Consider the following 23957-nt stretch of genomic DNA (forward strand, 5'->3'; position numbering starts at 1 on the left):
ACAGATTTACATTAGCAACAGTTAATGAATGCAACATGTCCACAACAAATTAACAGACTTCAGGGGTCAGTAACCTCCAGGTAGGACTGTGTGCACTCTAACTCTTTCCTCCACATTATATTTGTGTTTGCATGTTAATTTCTACCATTTTTTGAAACCGTAATCTAAAAGTTTAATGATTAAATGACATTCTGTGAGATATCGACAGTAGTTGTGACTGATAGATGTGTTTTTGTCTGTTTCTTTGCTGGGTTTCTTTTGCTCATGCAGTGACAGGGCAAACTCTGCATAAGACTGATTGTCTCCTCTCCACTTTTTACACTCAAGAAAACACACACAGGAGCGTGCACACGTACACACTCACTTAAAGACACATGCACACGGTTCAGTGGCATGTCACTGTGCATGAGAGGGATCTCAAGGGAGTCCGAACAACTTCACTGCACTGCCTAATTGATGTGTGTGTGTTTGTGTGTGTGTGAGGAAGTAGGAGTTGCAAACTAACCTCAACTTTCTATAAACAGTGCTTCAAACTGTGAAAGAAAATGAACAGCCTGTCAGTCATGTGCTCATTTAGTCTCCGTGAGAAGCCTTCAGCCTGTCAGTCTGACAGTTTATATCTTCCTGAGATTACAAGACAACCGTGAAACAATGCAGCCAAGCACTGTGGAGACCTGAACCTATTAACCACACACACACACACAATACCTCCATCATCACATTCTCTCACACACACACAGATTCAAGACTGAGGGCAGCTCTTTCGATGTATGCGCAGCTAATGTAGCAGTTACAGCTACTTATTGGATGAAATATGGCCGACATGGAGGGTGGACGGAAACAGCTCGGCTATGTGTAAGAGAGGGGCCTATAACAGACGCCTTCGAGATCTTATATTTCTGAGCTTAACTCATAAAAACATGACTCTTTGTGCACTCAAATGCTTCTTTGGTGGGTTTTTTATGTCACAAATATCCCAAAGCACTCAAACAATTTTGTACCATACTGTTGCAAAGTGAAGGAGATACAAACTGGGGTAAATGTACATATATAGCCTACTCAGCATCAGAACACAGAAGAAAGCGAAATAGTCGCATTGTTGAGGCTGTTGAAATGTCACAAGTACTAAAGTATCTGTGTTTCAAATTAGTCTGTCTCTGGCCTGCATATTTCAACGGTAGCAACATATCCGGCAGCACCTGAAGGCAGCATCGACTCGGCGTAGCTCTGTTACTATGGTAACGACTGTTTGCATTCTGTTGCGTCTGTCCTCAGCTAACTTAGCTAGTTAGCCGGGTGAGCCATAAACAAGAAAACTTTATCCGACATTACAGGAAAATTTAAGAATTTCACCGCTTATTTCTTTGAGTTGAAGCCGCTTTATCTTCCTCAATGAGCAGGTGAGCAACTGGTGTCAGCTAATTACGGTATGTTACGTTAGCTACCTGCTAATGTTAGCTAGCTCTGAACTAGCTACCTTTGTTAATGAGCAGGATGGTTAATGACACAGTAATGTATTTCAGTACCGTCAATGTTGCCTGTCGCTGTCATAATAAATAAAATAACGGTAAATACAAATAAGTGGACCTGAACTTTTGATTAAAAAAATACCATTTTAGCCTTAAATTATGTTAAGAAATAATAATGATAATAACTTTATTGATATAGCACCTTTAAAAACAGAGTTTACAAAGTGCTTTGACAAATAAATTAGAAGCAGACAGGGGATATTCAGAAGGCAAAACAGAAAGCCACACTGTCCTACCAAACATAAGCGACACAAAACTAGGGTAGAGTTAATATAAAGTTAAAACAGACAGACACTGTACAGTAAAAAGTCCCTATATACCAGTGGTGGAATGTAACTAAGTACATTTAGTACCAGGGGCGTAAATGTAGACGATGTAGGCTGTATGGTTGCACTGGGGCCCATGGGGTGGGGGGTTGAGGTGCCCATAGAGAGCGATTTTACATAAACTATATAAACTATAAATAAACTATTTTTAAAATCTATATAATTAATAATTTCTTATTTTATTTGGTATTTTAGTCATATACAGATTTGCAGTGATGATTGGTAATATGCATGTTGATATTGTCCAACTTCAAGTCTGTATTTGATCATGTTAGGATACTATAAAATATACAGGCGCTGTTTGGACCAAAAATCTGGCACTAGGGCCAACATACTTTTTCTCTTTACTTTTAGTATGTACTGCACCTGCCCTTAAATGTACATACTGTTGCATGCAGTATGCACACAACGGGACATACTACTGTCTCATAACATTACACCCTGAGCTTTGACCCTCTCTTTTATATATACGTTACCTTGGAGATAAAACAGACGCCACTCACAAAATTCAGAAACAGAGATCAACCCGTTGAGCTCTGCTGTTGTTACTCTGCAATGTGTGTAGTGTTGGACTAAGAGTCTCATCCTACTCTCCAATGTGCTATGTGTGAGCTCAGTCCTGCGTGTTCTTTAATGAAGCAATAGGAGAAGATATTCGGTCTCAGTTAATGTAGTTTATTAAGCAGTAAAGGAATAAAATTACAGAGCTCTGGGTCTCAACTTCACGTCCCTGACGAACAACAAAGGTGTGTCAGTTCACGAAGTCTGACCTCCTGTCCTTTCCCTGACCCAGTATATTTGAGCGTAACAGAGTGTCATTGTGCATGCAAGGCGTTGTCCTCTTCTCATTGGCAGTTCCACTTCCTCCTTCACCACACCACGCCCCTGCCTCGTGTTAATCTGACTCCTTCCCGCTGGCGGTGGGGGCGTGGTTCCTGTTTTGAAAGACAAGAGAACAACACAACTCCCTACACATGCTGTACCTTACTATCTGTATATCACTTTCTATTCTTTTTACCATATATGAAACTAATTATCTAAGCATTGCGGTATGTGCTCCTCAGACTTCATGTCTCTTCCTCTCCTGTACTTCTCCACTTCTGCAAAGCAAACACATTCAGATCAGCTGAAATCATCTCAGTATTCTCACTGTTCACACATCTAAAACTTATATAGTGAAACACAACTTATAGTAAAACACATAAAATCATTCTATTCCCAACAGTCCCCCTTTTGGCCTCATAGGACTGAGGCCACTTTTTTTTCAGTCCCAATGTATCCAGGTCCCCCTTTTTAGGTCTTGTGATTACTGCACATTTTGTTTCTTTTGAAACAAAAAGTTATAACTCCCCCTTTTGGTCTCATACACATGAGACCACTCATACTTTGTCTTCTTCTGAATCTGAATCTGAATCTGAATCTGTCGGCGGTTCCCCCCAATAGGGTGGCCGTCTCCATCTGAGTCATCTGATACGGTGGGGGTTGTGGATGTTTTCTCTCCACTGCTGACACTATGATCCTTTCACAGAGAGACCTGATGCATGGGATGCATTCCCACCAGAGACAAAAATACCAATACCACTAGATTCTTCCACTTACCAAACCATTGTTTGAACACTCCGCCTATAGGGTTATCGATACCTGAATGCTCATGCATCTCTTCGGACAGTGTACGTAGCCCTTCCAGTGCTTTAGTGACTGACCCATCTGGAGCTGTGTTATTTGGGATGACAGTGCAGCAGAGACCCTGGAACATAGAGCAGACACCCCCTTTCTCCGCCAAAAGCATATCTAAGGCAATTCAGTTCTGGATTGTCATTAGGGAGGTGGCTGCCAACTGCTCCGAGAGTCCCCCAACTGCATCTCTGGTGCTGTTAGCCAATCTGAGAACATTGTAATGAACATAATTAATTCTGTCAACATTCTTGTTAGGGGTGATGGGAAACAGTGCAGCTAGTATGGGTATGTTTTCAAAACCCGCAGTTTATATTGATCTGGAACCCCACGAGGAACGCCTATGGCGTCTATATACTTGGTGGAGTCAGAGCCAATGTCAAACGTGTCTCTTTTCTTTCTGCTAGAACTGGCCTGGGAGTCCCTCAGCCCTAAGAGGACCAGAGGCACTGCCAGTAGGACCAGTGCGCACGTGCCGGTCCAGGTAGATGGCAGGGATAAATGGAGGGTTTTATCTCCACAGTTTATCACAGAACACAGGTCAAATTTAAATCCCATGGCTGTTCCCCTCGTATAGTTCAATGTGATGCCACCATACTTATCTATGCAGCTGTTGGAAGGTCTGCCTGTTCCCGCGCTTCTTTTGGTTCGGTTTCGTGGTTGCTCTGTGGCTTTGTCTCTGGGGGAAGACTCGAAACATAAAAAAAGGTAAAACAATAACATAGGTCAATACAAAGCCTCCCAGCCAACACCACTTATGGTGGCGTTGCTCTACTCCCAACAATCTCATCATTTCCTCTATAATGCATAAATGAATGTAAATGTAAAAAGTAAAGGTAAATATGGAGTGTAAATATAAAAATGTGGCAAGCAAACTTTCAGTATATCCTGGCCTGCTATATTCAATCGTACTCTGGGCAAAGTGTTGCTTCAGAGGAGCTTCTAACCTTCACATTGATCACAGGATATCTTTACCGCACTTATGCTGAACTAAGAGTAAATGTAGGTGTGAGTGAGTTGTTGTTTTTTTTTTTTATTGTCTCTTATGTCTTCCAGTGTTCGGGCAGGTGTCTCTGCCACTGCACACTGACTCCAGTGATACCATGTGTCACCTTTTCCCTAGAGCCAGTCCACCTATGCTCCGACCACTTTCTTTTAATCACCTTGAGCAGGACCCACTCTGATGTTGGGTGCCCCTTTCCTTCTGCTCCCTCCCGAGCTGCTGTCACCTGTTTGGAGAAAGCTGACACCAATGCTGTTAGTTGGTCATAATACGGTTTATATTTTAGAGGACTTTCTTCCTCTTCTGTAGTTTGAATCCCAGCTCCCGGTCCCGGGAACTGTTGCCCTGTTTTCAGCTCATATGGAGTAAAACCTGTCAGTGAGTTAACAGAGCTCCTGATGGATAATAGAGATAGGGGTAGTGCATCCACCCAAGTCATTTTAGTCTGGGCACAAATCTTGCCTATTTTTCCCTTAATAGACTGATTCATTTTTTCCACTCTGCCCTGTGACTGAGGATGATAGACTGTGCCAAATGTATGTTTTGGCCCCAATGCCTTCTCTACCTGCTGTAGGTCTTTGTTTTTAAAGTGAGTCCCGTTATCAGATCTGATTCGTTTGGGGAACCCGTGCCTGGGGATATATTGATTTATCAGAAATTTGATTACTGTCTTTGCATCCTCTGATTTGGCAGGTATGGCTTCTGGCCAACCAGTGTATGCATCCACTGCCACCAGAAGACACCTGTATCCTCCCACTCTCTCTAGCATGTCTGTATAGTCAATAATGACCTCTTGACCTTGGAGTTTAGGGAGGGGAAATCTCCCCCTGATGTGGTTTCACCGTGGGTCTAACATTGTATTCTGTACATATCTTACATTCTTGGACGTGATTCTCAATCATTGTTGGCAAAAACGGGTGCCACAAATGAGTGAGATATCGCGCCATTTGCGTTTTCCCACAGTGAGTCACACCATGAGCTTCTTGAAGGACTGATCTCCTCAGCCCTGGGGGCAGTGCAGGTCTCCCATCTGGAGACCCCCACATACCCTCTGTCTTTACTGCTCCTCTTTCTCTCCAGACTGTAAGCTCCTCTGGAGAGGCTTTCTGCTGTTCTGCTATTAACATATTTACATCACAGGGCGGCAGGAGGTCATGCACTGTTCTCTCTGTTTGTAGCATTACATACTGCTGACTGTATCCTGCCTTTCTTTTGGCTGCCACATCTGCTGCGTCATTCCCTCTGGAGACAACTGTCCCTGTTTTGTCATGACCCTTGCACTTAATCACTGCTACCTGTGCTGGCTTCATCAGAGCCTCCCGTAGTCTCCTCATGTCCTTCTCATGCTTAATGGGGGTCTTTGCTGCTGTTAAAAAGCCAGATCTGATCCACTGTGTCATTTCCACATGGATCGCTCCTACGACATAGGCAGAGTCTGTGTAGATGTTCACTCTTTTCCCTTCTGACCATTCTAATGCTGCAATCATTGCTTGGAGTTCAGCCAATTGAGATGATTCTTTTCATGTCACACTTTCTGTAATCACTTCCTCAAACCCTGTCTCTGTCTGTCTTACCACTGCATATGCTGCTTTGAGTCCCTCCGTTGGATGTCTAAAACAACATCCATCTGTGAATAATGTTTTTTACACATAGGGCCTAAGTCTTTGGCTTGATGTTTTGCATGTACTGCCAAGGATATGTGAGGGGAGGCTTCCTTCGCCGCCTCATACCACTGCAATTGCTCTGAGGTCAGTTCAACAGCTGCAGCCACTCCCTCATTTCCCACCAGTATGCAGGTGGATGTTATCTCCTACATTTTCCCTTCTATCTCATTATAAAATGCCTGTTGATACAACTCGTCGCCATTCCTGTCATAATAAAGAGTTACATGGAGGGGATCGGGAGGAGGCGTGTAGGGATTTAATGACTGAACCCAGGGACGCCAAGACTGATAGAGAGTGCTAATGCCAGGAGTCTCCATGGTTTCTGGCTCGAGAAGGCCCCAGTAGATATCAGCCCAATGTCCTTCAGCCGTGGGGGAGGTATCCGCTGATAACAACATTTGCGAGGAGGAATGCACAGTTGTTAACGAGCAGTTCACAGTGTAGCCATTTGGGAAGGTCACTATCAGCCCATCCGGGTGCAGAGTATGGAAGCTCCACACTTCAGCAGCACATCTCTCCCCAATAGATTCACAGGGCATGACAAAGAAGAAACATATCTGCGTGAAAATGTCTGTTCAGCCTGGAGTATGGTGGTAGTGAGTGGTTTGGTGAGCGGCAGATTTTGTGGTTGTCCCGAGAACCCAGTTAGTTCAACTGCTGAGGATGATATTTGGTGTTTAGACACAGGGAGATTCAAGGTGGCTCCACAAATAAAACACCCTCTACCGCCCTGACCCCCTCTTGGGCCGCCACGACCCCCACCCCTGCCTCTGAATCCTCCTGTACCTCCTCTCGAGCCACTCCAATGGGGAGGGCGAGGATCAACCCACTCTGGGGTCGGAAATAGATCTGGAGCGTGTATGGGGGAGGGCGGAGGCTGCTGAACCATCTGATTTGTTGATTTTTTCTCTGCTTTTTTGCATCGTTGGTTTTACGACATGTATCTTCCAATTGGAGTTTCAACAGCTGAACCCGTGCTGACTCTGTACTGTCCTTCTCTGCCTTTTTCTGATGGCATTGTATATGACTTTATTAATCCTGTAAGCTTCACTGCTCTCTCCTCGTATTCTTCCCCTGAGTCTGTGTCTGACCATATCTGATCTCCCTCGTCGTCTGCTTCCTCTTCTGCATCATACTGACCTGGTTCTTGCGTCTTATTCTCACTCTCCCTTCTGCTGCTATTCCTCCCTGAATCTTCTCTATTCCCCCTTATTTGGAACACTGTTTCTGCTAGTGCTCTTGACTCTTCCCCTCCAGCCTCCACTTTAGGTGTACTGGTGGAGAGAGGGCCCTGTTTTATGCTCCTGCCGCTGCCTCTGCTATCTATGCTGCACACCTCCTCTTCCTGTTCCTTGCCCCCATTGAAAGACCTCAGGGGGTCCTGATGCACACTCTGTGCATTAGACAAAACGTTTGCTACTTCCTGTGTCAGTCTCTCTACATGTGCTAACCCCTGTCTTATTTCCCTAGTTACTTCCTGTTTAGCTTTCTCATACTCCTCCTCATCCACCACATCTGCATTGATCACTCCCTCCTTAATCACCAGCAAAGGCATTTGCCTGTTGCTCCCCAAGTATGGTGGTGGAGATGGGGCTGGGGGTGTCTGAGGTAGCTTGGGATACAATCTATTATGGGTAGGCTCTGGTGGTGCCAGCGCAGGAACTGGCGCAGGAGTTGGCGGAGTTTGTTTGTCTCTGTTTTGTTTTTGTGTGAGTCTTATCAGTGTGTTTCCAATAAGCCATGGCAGTAACTGCCATCTGATGGAGCAAGGCGCGTTTACGTTCCTTCTCCTCCTTCTGGTTTTTTCCATTGTCTTTTTATGAGTTTTGGTTTATTCTCCTTTTTTGTATGTTCTACCAAATCATCTCTCGCCTTTACCTCTGCAGCCAGCAATTTCTTTGTAACATTTACTGCCTCCTCATCGCCAGGAAGCTCATTTTGGGCCTGTAATGCCTTCCATAAATCATCAAACTCCTTTCCTACAGCCTGTCTCTGCTTATCTATTACTCCTGACAATAACTGTTTCCTAATCTCCCCGCACTGTGTTTTTACTAGGATGGGAGGACACCCACCCTGCTTACGATAGTCCCTGTCAAATTCACCGTCCATGATGTCTCTCTGTCCCTCCTCTGTCCTTACTTATTTTACTCAGAGGGTACTACTCGTCACGATGTTACAAAGCTTCACACAATTAAAACAATACACACAATACTCAGCGCCACGTGACCGCTCTGCAGCGCAGTCCGCGCGGACTTATTTTCCCCTTTCTACCTTTGTGATTTTGCTGCTTAAGTTCCACCAAATGCAGGCCGACACACCCAAGCTTCTACACCGCTCTCCTAGGAGGGTGCGGGGTGCCTGTGGCTCGGCGGCAAATAGCTTCTATCTTAAGGCGAAATTACACAACTTCCTTTTTTTTTTCCCACAGAACGCGACCACCGCACAGGCATGAAAAGAGTTGGAATTCGAGTCACCTCTAATAGACTCTACACAACTCTTTCGCCCCGTAAAAATAGCTGGTTGTCGGTAAGCCACCCACAAAACAATAACCCCTTAAAAGACTTATTTATTTACACTCCCAATATCAGGGTGGTTCTGCGGACCACTGAATAGATGTCTCAACATGAGCGATAGTATTCAGTGTTAGGGATCACATGGAAAACGCTCCCCTGCCCGCAGAACTCTGTAACCTCTTTTTTGTGTTGTAACAATCTACACAAAGGTCTTTCAACCTCAGACAACCCGTGTCTTCAGACTATATTCTCAGCTGTCCAAGGAGCAACCTTATGGGTTCCCCCCCGAGCTTATCAACCTCAGGACACTCGTCTTTTTCTTTTTTAGAGACTAGATGGAAAACCTAGTCTCAGGGCTTTTCACCCAACTATGTTTCATATTTAGGAGTCAAATTTATGATTTGCTCCAGGGCCTTACACCCGACTATGTTTCATATTTAGGAGTCAAATTTATGATTTGCTCCAGGGCCTTTCACCCTGTCCTGTCGAGGTGTTGACTATGTTTCGTATTTAGGAGTCAAATTTATGATTTGCTCCAGAGCCTTTCACCCTGCCCTGGGGCATTTCACTTTTGTGTTTTGTTTTAATTTTATTCCTTTACTGCTTAATAAACTACATTAACTGAGACCGAATATCTTCTCCTATTGCTTCATTAAAGAACACGCAGGACTGAGCTCACACATAGCACATTGGAGAGTAGGATGAGACTCTTAGTCCAACAGTAGTTTAACTTTAAAGTTATAACTGCACAGATTGTAGATTCTGACATATTTGTAAAAGTGAAATTACTTCTGCAGTTATCTGTTGTTATTTTTATAGTTATGCCCTGTTGTTATTTGTAACATATGTGATTATTTTTACTTAATTAATATTCCTATTGTTACTGTGCTGTCAACCGTCATTGTGACTTTATGACAGCTGTCAACTGTCATCTGTTTGCAGCTCAGGCCATGTAACGTGTCATTCGCTGTGCAGAGGATTGTGGGTCAGAATAGCCAGAAAAGCATGCTGGCTTGCATACTGCCAAATACGACCAGATGGAGTAGAACATCCTGGTATTTTTGGCATACGGCATTTGACATATTATGTATTGGGACACACTAAATCTTTTTCTGGAATACTATATAGCGTGGTAGTATGGGAATTGGAACGCACAGAGTGTGTGCACAGGCCCATCCGAACTACCATACGCCACTGCTCAGAAGCTACTTGTACCAATTAATTTAAATATTTCCATTTTATGCTACTTTATATTTTTACTCCGCTGCATCACAGAGATAAATATTTTGCTTTTTACTGCACTACATTTGTCTGATGGCTTTAGTTGCTTTCCAGATGACAGTTTTTTTATCCCCTTCCTGTCCAGTGAAAACTATGAATCTCCAGTTGTGTTGATGTTGAAAGTTTGTGATGAACTGAAGGATGAAGTGTTCCTTCATGTATTAAAACAATTCTCATTCCTCTAAAGATAAATAAACTCTTTAAAACCCTCTTCGATCAGCAGGAAAATTAACACAAACACAAAATCGTCACAAAGCTGCAAACTGGGCTGTTTTTCTGACACTATGAAAAGTTGACTTTTAACCAACATATGAAGATCATATAGACCATGATGCATTGCTGTAGATTAAACTACCCAACAGTATATAAAGGAGTTAAAATGAGCTCCACCTTAAACATGAACAGCAGTAAAATACAACATATAGGCCTACACATTAATGCAGCAGTTATATGAATCCAAAAACATCAGATTGAATAGGAAAACAGAGTGTAAGTGCTTTCTGCTGAGATATACCTTTACTTCAGTAATGTTTTGAATGGAGGCCTATTACTTGTAGAGGAATGTTTTCATAGCGTGGTATAAGTGCCTTTACGTAAGTATCTGAATACTTCTTCCACCACTGCTAGCTAACACTGAAGTGCCACATATAAACTTTAACCCCGTATGGAAACATTAGGATTTTATGACCCCTGCAAATTAATTTACAAACAGACATTTACATTTTTTTCACTGCTGTGATTTGATGTCCAGGTTAGAGTGTTTGGGGACATCGTCCACCAGTTCACAGAAACAGGTAAACACTACAGAAAAGAGTCAACATGTCTGATCTATTACAACACTCTAATATACATTGTGGATATTCTGTGTTGTTAGACACAAATACACTTCACTGTATGATTATTAATATCGATCTCTGGACGTAGGTGGCAGCAGGAGTCACCTCTGCTCATGCTGAGACGCACAAACCCAAAGGTAAGACGTAATTCAGACTTCACGTCCGTCAACAAAACATCACATCCAGACTTATTTTCTTTTTTTTTAAGACTGACATGATGAGACACAAGAATGCATTTGAGTTCCACCTTTTTCATGATTGTATTTTATGTTTCAGACAAAGTGGAGAGAAAGGCAGTCTCTGATAAAACGCTAAAAGCAATCAGAACACATTTAAAAATAAAACAGGAAGTGGACACAAACAGCATAAACTTGACAGAATATCTCACAGTGGACTCACCTCATCAGTTCTATTTCACAGTTAAGCAGAGAGCAGACTGTGTCTGAACATGCAAGGATAACAATGTCTTAACCCAAATTAGTCTCAAAGGACAAAAATGCAATGCAACCCTCAGACATGTAGAGGAGTGCATGCTTTGCCTCATCATGAATGAGAAATATCACACACTTTTTTCGCAATTGCTACACCCATAAGCACATGGATAAATGGATAAATGCGTATGTGCATGCTTGTTGAATTAATCAGAATCATTCTGGGAAATGTAATGACTCACAAACAAAGTCAGGTTACACCAAAAGTAAACTTTACTATCTGTGTCATTTTTCCTCATCTTATCTCCAGAATAGGGGCCAATACCGATACTCATATATCAACTGTTTTTCCAATGTCTTTTTAAGTAATTATCAGGGTCTCTTCTGTAGTGGAATTAACATCATGTTATATATGCATACTCTTATCATGATGGCACACCAGCAGATGGAGACATGAAATACAGTGGTTTTCAATGTAGGTAATATTTATTAATTGTGCAAATTAAGAAAAGGCATGTTGGCCGATTGTAATAGTTCATTTTAAAGCTGATATTGGCCGATACTGATGATGTGTCGATACCATCGTGCATCCTTACTCCAGCCTGTTAGAGTGAGTTGAATATTTATACTTTATATTATATACTTGGATATCCGCTGAAATATTGGCCCTCAGCCCAAGTAGCTAATTATCATCAGACCAATAGCCGATGGGTTCCAAGTTTGCTTATCCATAGTCAATGTATTACCTACAGCAGAACACAGTCAGCATGCACACAGTTTGGAGAAGCAGACTGGAGTACTGACACGCTGTCTGCACCGAGGTAAAGTGGTGAAAATATTCAAAATATAGCGTACACTTAAACTGATATTGATTTTTTTTTAAGTGGCTAAAATACATTTTGCTGCTGCCCCCATCCATAGCGGTACATTTCTTAGCTTCTCTAAGCTAGTACCTCATACAACTGCACTTTAAAAAATCCAAACTATCCCTTTAAATACTACTATCTGTGGTGCCGAAAAACATTTAGAATCAATGCAAGGATTTCCTGTCTGAATGAAATGTCTTGTATGTTTGTGGTTCTCCTGCAGAGCGCTCACCAGAGGAACCCATCAATCTAGCATCGAGGTCTGTACTCTGAATTTTATGACCCCTAATTTACAAACAGACATTTACATTTTTTTCACTGCTGTGATTTGATGTCCAGGTTAGAGTGTTTGGGGACATCGTCCACCAGTTCACAGAAACAGGTAAACACTACAGAAAAGAGTCAACATGTCTGATCTATTACAACACTCTAATATTCTATGTATGAAATATACATTGTGGATATTCTGTGTTGTTAGACACAAATACACTTCACTGTATGATTATTAATATTGATCTCTGGACGTAGGTGGCAGCAGGAGTCACCTCTGCTCATGCTGAGACGCACAAACCCAAAGGTAAGACGTAATTCAGACTTCATGTCCGTCAACAAAACATCACATCCAGACTTACTTCCTTTTTTTTTAAGACTGACATAATGAGACACAAGAATGCATTTGAGTTCCACCTTTTTTCATGATTATATTTTATGTTTTAGACAAAGTGGAGAGAAAGGCAGTCTCTGATAAACCTCGGTGAGAAAAGTTCCATCTTTACAAATATACATTTCTGTCGTAACACACCATGTTCATCCAGTATCTTTATTTTTCCCATTTTGCATCCAGCAGGAGCCTTCCTGCCCGCGCAGTGCCTCGTTCTGTACAGGTGGGCATTCTGAGATAGACGGCACCAAGACTGGATTGACAGGAACATGATTTGCTTCACTGCTGTAATGAAATTCTTTTATTTCTTTAACGTTTCTTGCCAGGAGACTCAAAAGTCTGGGCTTCCAAGTGGGGAAGTGCTGGATTCAGATGGTATGTGACAGTGTGTAATGATCGAGTACAAAACTGGACTCAGTGGCAGAGGAAAACCCTCAACACCAAGAACAGTTTATCAAATCCAAATCTTTACTTAGGAGGTCAGGGGTCAAACACGTGAAGGCAGAAAAGGAAATCAAACAAAAAGCAAAGTCCATTAATCCAAGCAGAGTCAAAAACCAAGGAATCAAACACAAGGAAAAGGCTGGAGAGCATGGACACACTAGGGCAACAATGACAATCAGGCAACTGGATAGGGGAAACACTGGGCTTTAAATACACAACCATTGGGCACTAACTACACACAGGTGAGTGGAACAAGACACAGGTGAAACACATGAAGTAATTAACAAAGGCGGGAAAACTCGGGAAGTAAAAGGAACACTAAAAGCAATCAGAACACATTTAAAAATAAAACAGGAAGTGGACACAAACAGCATAAACTTGACAGAATATCTCACAGTGGAGCAGACTGTGTCTGAACATGCAAGGATAACAATGTCTTAACCCAAATTAGTCTCAAAGGACAAAAATGCAGTACAACCCTCAGACATGTAGAGGAGTGCATGCTTTGCCTCATCATGAATGAGAAATATCACACACTTTTTTTGCAATTGCTACACCCATAAGCACATGGATAAATGGATAAATGCGTATGTGCATGCTTGTTGAATTAATCAGAATCATTCTGGGAAATGTAATGACTCACAAACAAAGTCAGGTTACACCAAAAGTAAACTTTACTATCTGTGTCATTTTTCCTCATCTTATCTCCAGAATAGGGGCCAATACCGATACTCATATATCAACTGTTTTTCCAATGTCTTTTTAAGTAATTATCAGGGTCTCTTCTGTAGTGGAATTAACATCATGTTATATATGCATACTCTTATCATGATGGCACACCAGCAGATGGAGACATGAAATACAGTGGTTTTCAATGTAGGTAATATTTATTAATTGTGCAAATTAAGAAAAGGCATGTTGGCCGATTGTAATAGTTCATTTTAAAGCCGATATTGGCCGATACTGATGATGTGTCGATACCATCGTGCATCCTTACTCCAGCCTGTTAGAGTGAGTTGAATATTTATACTTTATATTATATACTTGGATATCCGCTGAAATATTGGCCCTCAGCCCAAGTAGCTAATTATCATCAGACCAATAGCCGATGGGTTCCAAGTTTGCTTATCCATAGTCAATGTATTACCTACAGCAGAACACAGTCAGCATGCACACAGTTTGGAGAAGCAGACTGGAGTACTGACACGCTGTCTGCACCGAAGTAAAGTGGTGAAAATATTCAAAATATAGCGTACACTTAAACTGATATTGATTTTTTTTTAAGTGGCTAAAATACATTTTGCTGCTGCCCCCATCCATAGCGGTACATTTCTTAGCTTCTCTAAGCTAGTGCCTCATACAACTGCACTTCAAAAAATCCAAACTTTCCCTTTAAATACTACTATCTGTGGTGCCGAAAAACATTTAGAATCAATGCAAGGATTTTGCTGTCTAAATGAAATGTCTTGTATGTTTGTGGTTCACCTGCAGAGCGCTCACCAGAGGAACTGATCAACATATCACAGAGGTCTGTACCCTGAATTCACACAGGAGGTGATCAGACAAATGAAATATCACCAACACTCAGTTTTAAGTCTTAAATGTGATTACAGGGTTGAAGAACACAGACAGTCGACTGCAGCACCCGATGACGAGCTGAAAATGAAAGACATGAGGAAGACTCCAGGCTCAGCACTAACAGGTATGTTGTTGTAAATGCAAAGTAAGAAATGAGGCAAGAAAGAAGCTGATGATGGTTTTAATGGTTGTCAGGCGGAGCGATGCATTCTCCTCCACCAGCTGAGCCTCCCTCCGCACCTGGAGAGGAAGAACAGACCGAGGAAGAGGACGCTGATGATGAAGACATTAAGGCACCAGTGGAGCTGATAATGGAGGTAAAGTTATTCCACACTCATGCTCTGCTGAGAGGGCGGGATAAACTGTCGTTTAGTTTTATTTTAAATGCCAAAAAATCATTTGAATCCTTGGTTTTAGTCATGTTACTCAACATTGGATATTCCTGGAAATTGAAACTCAGATGAAAATGTGTGGTTTCAGTTCCTCAGAGCTGTGATGGACAGAGACTTTCAGCTGGCCAGCAAGCTGTGTCAGATGAGTATGTATCCTGCAGCCATCACCCGTATGTCTGTCAATCAATAAACCAGCCACCGGTGAAGTCAGCCAACGTTGCCCTTCTCTCCTCATTCCAGTCCTCATCTATGAGCCAGACAATCCTGAGGCCTCTGAGTTTCTCCCACTGATCCACAAGAAGCTGTTGGAGGGTGAGAGGAGAGTCCATCCATACAGACACAAACGCTGCGTCTGAAATCACACACTGCACACTACATATCCAATATGTGCAACATGCTTTTGTGAGACTTAACAGTTGTATGTATCTGAGCTATAATTACAACGTCACTTCCTAAGAGCATCTGTGCCAGTTGAAGGCACGTAACCACGATAACCTGTGCCAAAGTAATCGCTACCGGCATCTTCAAGCACTTCTACTATGACGTTGCTGTGTTTCCAACAGTGATTCTGCCCCTATGTCAGGCAATTTAGGCTATGCCTTCTTTTCCTAACCATAACAAAGTGTTTTTGTGACTAAACATAACCACACGTTAACTGCAGTGTTGTTGAAACATAAACATTTCAACATATCCCCTACATACCTATCTGTGGGTTGCAGAAATGCACAATGCCAACATTTTTTTCTGGCGATTTGGTTGTGAATTTCTTGAGTTTTTGGTTTTTCTATACATCTGTAGGAGTTCTTGGGCTGACAGAAAGGGCAAACCACAGACGAACTTGTCATCTTGGTCACCAGATAATGCTTAAATTTGGCCTACTGGAAAAGCTGAGCAACTAGTCCAATAGTTGCATGATAAAATCACTGGTTTTTAATATGTAGCATCTAGATTATGTATAATTTAGTGGTTAGTTGAAAGCTGTCGTCAGTGCCTCGTTGCATTGTGGGTTTTTATTATTCTAGTATAGAGTCCAGTGTTATACTGTAATATTTCACTGGAAATGAAATGCAATTCACACACTATTGGTTTCAGACCAAAGATATGGACGCTAAAAAATCTCACATACTGTTTCAGTGTCACAGTCTCCTCTGCGTTAGTTAGGGTGCTTTCAGACCTAGAGTTATCTTGCTTTGGTCTGAATTAGGGACTCATTTTGTCACAAAGCTATATAATTGCCTAGAGTTGGTTTGTGTTCTCACAGCAGCATTTACAAGCAGACCAGATCAAATGCCTTGTGCGAGAAAGCTGCTCTTGATTGGTCAGAATTTCCATGTGTGAAAAATCCAGGAAGTAAACAAAACATTGAAGAAGAGTACACTTGCAAGATAAATGTGACACTTTCTAATGTCACAATGGAGGGACAACTACGCAGGTTGATTTTAGCGCTGGTCATCGTGGACTATATTGCTGTCATTGTTCATTTTAGTCAAACCATACAGTTTGATAACGAGGCGCGGCTCCAACTAGAAAACAATGTTTTGATGCATTGGATGTGCTGAATGTGCATATTAAGGCAGTACAGGAGGAGGTGCACATTAATAATCCTCCAGGACTGTAACATGCTCATGTTTAACCCAAACAATGTGTCATGTGACTGCAGTTGGTTCAGATCGAGGTCGGAACACGTTCTCACCACAAACGAACCGCACCAGAGTTCGTTTGTAACTGGACCGAGACCATCTCTTCAAGAAGGTCTCAGTCCGGTTGTTTTGGTGCGCACCTGAGTGTGATTGCTGTGTTCACACCTGCCCAAACAAACCGCACTTAGGGGGCAAACAAGCTCGAGTTTGATTGAACTGAACCAAACAGGGCAAGTGTGAAAGAGCTTACACCCATCTCTCCACCTGCACTTAATCCCCTCATCACATTAGTTTGTATGTAGTTCTGGTTTTCAGTTCAGTTATTATTGGATCCTTGATGTTGTTGTTTGTCTGCACAAACCTTGAATAAAAACCTACTTCTTCGAGTTCCTGTTGTCTGCAGCCTCCTGCGTTTGCGTCCAACGGCTCTACTCCTCATGACATTTAGTGTATTGAATAGTATGTTGGTATGAAATTTCATACACGAGTTTGTGTTGTGCCTTTTTTCCATTAGAGCAAGAGGCAGAGCAAAGCACTGAGGAAGATGAAGATGACGATGATGATAACAGCGACTCTGGGAGTAACGAGGAGTCATCTCAGAGTTCAAGCTGCTCCTCTTCATCTTGCTCCTCCTCCTCACCATCAGATGACGATGAAGAAGAAAAGCAAGTGAACAGACACAAGCCGTGTCCTCCTTCTCACATCGCCCCCTGAAAAGGAGACATTAGTTCTTGTCACCAGATATCTCTGCTAACAACATCTTATAACTATTGGAAAAATGTATTTATTTTAATCTACAAAACTTTTTTGCACAGTCTTTGTGCATTATGTAGATGTGTGTGAAAACCTGCTAATAAATATTTATTGTGGACAAAGCTGAGGCTCTTGGAAACTTTTGTACTTGGAAATACAAAAAAATTAAAGCTAAACATGATATTTTCTAACTGAGCCCCATCTTCTCCAAACAGCAAATACATATTTCTGTCATTGTCTGACTTCATCTGTGCTGTACCTGACATGAAAAGTCCAAAAGTCTGCTGTGAGAAAGGTCCAATGTAGCTGTTGGTCACCTTTCCCATTGTGCAACCCAGTCGTCACGATAAATGTTGGCATTGTACGTTAATGCAAACCACAGTTGTGCTACATTTTGTACATTATTACGTAAAACTTTATGTTTCTTTATTTCAACAACGCTGTGGTTAATGTGGTTAGATTTAGAGACAAAAACCACTTAGTTGTGGTTAGGACAGGTAGGCAACCAGTTTTTATTGAATAGCTGCTTATAGCAGGATTTTATTTTAATTTTTTATTTTTACAGTAGCTATAAAGCGCTTAAGATAAAAGCGTTAAGCAGTGTGCAGCTGCTCACTCACCCATTCTAAGACACACACTAATGCCATCAGTCTACTACACAGGGTGCATACAATAGCCTATTGGGAGTAATCTGGGGCAGAGTCCTGCATGGGTCCAGTTTTCAAGATCCGCCCCGCCCCGACCCGGCGATGTACAAACCCGCACCCGAACCGCAAACCCGCGCATCAGGCCTATTAGTACCGCAACCTGGTCCGACCCGTTGAAACACGACCCGCAGCCCGATCCGTAACCCGGATTTAAAGTAATCATTTTGGGTCATATTGGCTGAATATTGAACAGCATGTCGCCACAGTTAAGGTGCCAGTGAGTAAACAACGACCTGAATGAAGCAGCTCTCACAATAAAAACCTGACTTCAGCTCCATCATCAACCCTCTGTGTTCTTCTACCATACGAGTGTAAAAGCACTCGTTTGTTACGTTTAATGCTTTTAAACTTGTAATCTATGTAAAGGAACTTTACATGTGTAATAATAGACTTACTTTCAGTCCAGAGCAACGTTCAGCAGTTACGAGCTGTCACGTGTTTTTGGAATCCATCGTGGAGAGAAGTAATCCATCAGGGAAACACTTCAGAAACATTATAAAGTGATAGTTGTACGTTTTATCCACTTATTTCTCAAATACCTAAATAATTATTTACTGTTTTGGAAGCGGCGCTTGTTAGACGGTGGCAGCCATGTTGATTCTGTCGTCCAATCACAAATTTGTCACAAATGTTAAAATGCCAGAAAGGAAAGGGAATTTACCGGGATACATTAAACCACGAAGCCAGGGACCGGTATATGGAGAAAATGAATGCTATAAATGGTTTGGACCAGGGCAGGAATTTCAGAGGGCCATAAGGGCCATGGCCCTCATGCCCTCCTAATTTGGCCTTGTGCCCTTGAAAAAATATCTGCCCTAAGGCCACAGTGGCCTTGATGCCCCGCCCACACTGCTCCAGGTGATTTTGCGTTTTTCTCCTTTGCCTCTTTCCTGTCAACATGGCTTTGACACCCGTGTCTTTTGAGAAAAAAAATGCGTCTTTTGATGACATTCTGGATTCTTACTGGGCAACATCAAATGAGACGATGCGTACATCACCAGTGGTGGGTTTGTTCAAGCCTGGCATGAACCGCTTGGGCTATAACAACAGTTTGACACCAATCACTCATCGGCCAATCAGGAGACTTCTTCAAATGCAAGCCCCCACCCCCACCCCCACCCCCTTGTGTCCGTGTCCGCGAGGCTGTGACTTTGGGTTTGAGACTGAAGAGAGGGAAAAAGTTGCCGGAGCTCAGGTACGACTGTGATAAATTAGCAAACGAATAAGATAGGAATTTCAGTATATAGTTAACGTTAAATTTACGCAGTACGCATTGCTGTACAGTATATTGCTACAACGTTGACCCAGTGTTTAACGTGCCTACCGTAGCCTGTAAGGTTAACGTCAACAAACGTGTGCAAGCTTGCTGTCAAGTTTTTAAGCCAGGTAGGCTAACACCGGTGGCTAGCTTCAAACAATAACATTTACTTTTATTCATTTACCCCCAGTAATTATCATTCCAAGCAAGCAACGGAGGGAGAGGTGCCTTAACAAAAGCTTTGAAGATGCAGCTAAAAACTATGGATGTTTTTTTAGGAGGTGAATGGTAAATTATGTTTCAAGAGTTAACGATATACTGTAGTTTGTTTGTTTGTTGTCTAGCAACAAATCAAAAATAATTGTAAGCCAGTTTTGTTCAATGAATCAGTTTATCATGTACACTCAAAAAATATTTAGGCCTAATATTTAAGACTGTTTGCTTATAAATACATGAACCTGGTTGTTCTATATTTAAAACACACTGTACACTGCTGTAGCGCCACCATCAGGCCTATTGGCTTGTGTTTGCAGCTGAGACAATCTGGCGTAGGACTGGACCTTTGTGCAAATAATTAAATGCATAAATGAATTAAAAGTTAAAAATTTCTTGTTTGCTTGAGCTTGTTTTATTTATTAATTTCACAGTTAGTTATACATCCTTAGTCCTTAAATTATTCAATTCGTTATGGACGTGGACTTAAAATCATTGTTTTATGTTATGGTCTTGCTGCCCTGGCTTTTGGCCTATGTGCCCTCAAAAAATTGACAACATGAAAGGCCAAGTGACCTTGCCCCTAAAATGACGAAATTGCAGGCCTGGTTTGGACCCATACGAAATTCCAAATAAAGAGTGGAGCAAACAGTTAAAAGCATGCATGTGTACACGCTACAACCTATGCACTAACAGTTACTAAGCTAGCTCACGTACCTTTGACCGAATGACGGTGTTCACATTGTTTGCCGGCTTAAAAATCTGAAGCTCCTGCACCCATCCATTTGTGAACTGCACATGAGACTCCAATGATTTACAACTTCGGAACTGCTCCGAAGTGTAGGCACTCACACCACACACGAGGTAGGCGAAGATGTCTGTTGTACAGAACTGTGGCAGTAGTTCCTCATCACTGCTCCACTCTTTATTTGGAATTTTGTATGGGTCCAAACCATTTATAGCATTCATTTTCTCCATATACCGGTCCCTGGCTTCATGGTTTAATGTATCCCGGTAAATTCCCTTTCCTTTCTGGCATTTTAACATCTTTCTCCTCGCTTTCTGCACTCGATGTGACTCAACTACTGCGTTTGTTTACATTTGCGAAGCTGCCCATAGCCATCAACATGGCGGCGACGTCCATCGTGATGTCACTGCGCCCATTCCCTATTGTCTGCCACACATTTTCTCTCTGCTTAATAATTGCTGCTGTTTCCTTTTTTAGTTATTATGTGTTTAACCTCTTCATAAGTGTCCCTGATGACACGTTGCTCACTGGGTGAGAAGTAAGCCACACGTGTCCTCTCCATTGGTGCATCAGTGAAACTGTGATCGACCCATGTGGTCTATTTAAAAAAGCCGTGGACGCGCACTCACCTGAATAAGTTACACCTGGCTTGACATAGCCGCTCCTCCTCAGCCTAGCTTGCCGTTCGAACAACCAATTAAGCCAGGATGGACTTATGAGACTTTGTCCAGCCTCGCTTTTCCACATATCCTGGATTGGTTAATTCTACTTTCGAACAACAGGCCCCAGGACACAGTCATTAGGATGACAATAAGTCACAGCCCAGTCCACAGAGGGAAACGTTGGCAATATATGTTTCTGAGAACCACAAATATGTTACATTAACACGTTTCACATGTATCATGTCAGTGTTTGTAAAGTCACGTAGTACATGAGCTGACTTTGTCATCAAGAGGTGGAGGTAATGGTGGATGGTGTGACACCAAGGCAAGATGGCTGCCAAGCTGCAGACCACTGTTAGAGAACCAACAAAAAGTGGTTGTGATTTAGCAGGTCATTGCTGTGTGTTTAGCCCCCAAAATGAGGGTGTTTTTTGCGATCCATCACTGTGTTTCCTGCAGCTTTTTAGCCCCCTAACAGGGGTGTTTTTCAGGGACACTGCTGTGTTTCCTGTTTTTTTTTGGCCCTCAAATGTAGGTGTTTTTTTGGGACCTGTTGCTGTTTTTTCCTGCAGTTTAGCCCCCGATTGTGGGTGTATTTAGGGACCTGTGGCTGACTCTCCTATGGCTTTGTAGCCCCCAAACGTAGGTGTTTTTCAGGGACCCATCGCTGTTTTTCCTGCAGCTTATTATCCCACAAATATGGGTATTTTTAGGGATCTGTATCTGTGCATCCTGTGGCTTTTTATCCCGCAAATGTGGGCATTATTTAGGGACCCGTGGCTGTTTTTCCTGTGGATTTTTAGCTCCCAGACATGGGTCTTTTTTTTACTACCCCTGTCGGTTTTTCAGTGGCTTTTTAGCCCCTCAAGCATGAGTGCTTTTAAGGGATCAGTCACTGTTTTTCCCTCTAGTTTACCCCCTGAATGTGGGTGTATTTAGGGACCTGTAGCTGTTTTTTCAGCAGTTTTCTAGCCCCCAAACATTGGTGTTATTAGGGGCCTGTTGCTGTTTTTCCTGTGGGTTTTTAGTTCCTAAACATGTCTTTTTTCACTCCCCCTTGTGATTTTTCAACAGCTTTTTAGCCCCCAAGGCGGGTGTTTTTTAGCAACCTGTTGCTCCTTTTTAAGTGGCTTTTCAGCCCCCAAATGTGGGTGTTTTTTTAATTGACCAGTGTTTTTTTCCCAGCGGGGATAGTAGCAGGAAAAGCAGTTGTTTGTTTACAGCAGGGATTGTGCTTCTAAATCTGGCTATTTAAAAGTCAAAACATGATATTTTCCTAACCAAAATTGAGGGGTTTTGTGTGTCAACCTAACCGCACATTAACCACAGCATTGTTGAAACATAAAGTTTTAATGTATCTGCTCAATAATTACATGCAAATGTAACATAGCCGTGGTTTGCAGAAAAGTACAATGGCAACATTTTTTCTGAGGATTGGGTTGCAAGTCAATGCCCTCCAGGCTGGATTCCCTCTGATGTCTCAGTGTTATTGTCCATGTCAAGGTTATTAAAAGGGCACAAAAATTATGATGCATGCAGTGTTGTCATCTCACTTGATGCTTTCATACGAAGCCCCCACAGCTCCACTGAAACTGGGATGTATAAATTCTGAATGTATATCTGTTGTTGCTAAAACCCACAAACCTACTGTGTTTGCCGTCTCAAGGTCAATTGCTGTGTAACCTGCTCTAAACACATTTCACATCTCCATCCTCCATCCTGTGACACCCACCCACACCTGGAGACACACATTCACACACAGAGAGGGGTGGGTATACGTCACTGGTGCTTTTCCTTTTGCTTTTTTGCTTCTTTTGCTTCTTAAAGTGGATTGTGGCTGTCACTAGCACTCAGGGAAGCTTCATTAGTCGTCAGAGGGAGGCAAGGCTGTGACTCATGCTTGCGTGAAGAGACCAATGGGCAGCCGGAGCCTGAGATATAAATAACGAATAAAAAAATATTCTTGAGGGAGAAAGGGTCACTTGCGCACCGCTGGATGGGATTTTATTAGTGCGCTCTGTTGGTATTCCGCCATCACTGGACTGTTCCTTGTCGCGCCTTTGGGTGGCAATTGTACCATCTAGTTATAGTTTCTCTGGACTCGACAACCTGTGAGCCGGTAAGATGCCTTCTCCTTTCATTTCACCAGCGCCCTTCATACATGTATAGGCTTCATATTCCTTTACAGACGCACAGGTGATTGTAACGTCGGAGTTATTCTGGAGAAAATTAACCAAATAATCTGATATAATTCGCTGTGCCGTTTGAAAGAGAGATGAGTGACAGAAGGAATTCATTAAGTGACCAGTCTGTCTCTCACACCACGGTGACAATGAGTGATGATATTATGGGATGTGCTTGTTCAAAGCGCAACTTAATTGAAATGTCGATTGCAGAGTCAATAGGTAAATGATGTATGTTATTTATGGTTGCATCTTATTGATGTTTACTTAATAATTCAGCTTTGATGTGATCAATCTGTCCTGTCATCTACTCATTTAAATTTGAAGCATATTTTTTTAATCTTTTTGTCTTTATTTTTTAGAAATTTCAGGGACAGAGACATTTGATATCTATGGAAAAATATAATTTTGTTCCAGTATAACGAGAACAAGATATATATTTATTATATCTGTACCTCTCTGATAATTTAAATTTTTATCTTTTACATTGCCCATTAATGTCAGATACAGCAGCCCTGTGAGGCTTTAATGGCCAGTTGAATGCAAGAAATATTGGAGGCTATCTCCAAAATGAATGTGCCCACATAGGCGCTAT

General features: G+C 42.1%; 2 protein-coding genes across 4 annotated transcripts in view; both read left to right on the top strand.

Moving 5' to 3' along the window:
- The first annotated feature begins 1263 nt into the window (after window positions 1-1263).
- On the top strand, window positions 1264-17704 carry erich2 (glutamate-rich 2). Of its 2 annotated transcripts, none has more exons than XM_078172824.1 (15): window positions 1264-1400; window positions 10742-10784; window positions 10915-10963; window positions 12347-12383; window positions 12463-12505; window positions 12652-12700; window positions 12841-12877; window positions 12968-13007; window positions 13111-13159; window positions 14720-14756; window positions 14842-14930; window positions 15002-15123; window positions 15287-15344; window positions 15439-15510; window positions 17353-17704. In XM_078172824.1, exons 1-15 carry the CDS (start codon window positions 1393-1395, stop codon window positions 17550-17552), a joined length of 933 nt encoding a protein of 310 aa, XP_078028950.1. In that variant the 5' UTR covers window positions 1264-1392; the 3' UTR covers window positions 17553-17704. The 2 variants fall into 2 exon arrangements, with proteins under 2 accessions (XP_078028950.1, XP_078028951.1); XM_078172825.1 differs by having other exon boundaries at window positions 12971-13007.
- Window positions 17705-23142: 5438 nt separating this feature from the next.
- LOC117271886 (glutamate decarboxylase 1-like) overlaps window positions 23143-23957 on the top strand; it is a 30147-nt gene continuing 29332 nt past the window's right edge. Inside the window, exon 1 of one of the 2 annotated variants that reach the window (XM_033650410.2) lies at window positions 23143-23298. The gene's annotated coding sequence lies outside the window, so the exon portion shown is untranslated. The remainder of the gene's footprint in view (window positions 23299-23957) is intronic. The other variant, XM_033650411.2, reaches the window with a different exon arrangement.

This window comes from Epinephelus lanceolatus, chromosome 12 (genome assembly GCF_041903045.1).
Source record: "Epinephelus lanceolatus isolate andai-2023 chromosome 12, ASM4190304v1, whole genome shotgun sequence".
In the NCBI taxonomy this organism is placed as follows: domain Eukaryota; kingdom Metazoa; phylum Chordata; class Actinopteri; order Perciformes; family Serranidae; genus Epinephelus; species Epinephelus lanceolatus.

Coding starts and splice junctions, on each gene's coding strand:
- erich2 (XM_078172824.1), top strand. Junction 14,931..15,001: donor TCCAGGCTCAGCACTAACAG/GTATGTTGTTGT, acceptor AATGGTTGTCAG/GCGGAGCGATGCATTCTCCT. Junction 15,345..15,438: donor CAGCAAGCTGTGTCAGATGA/GTATGTATCCTG, acceptor TCCTCATTCCAG/TCCTCATCTATGAGCCAGAC.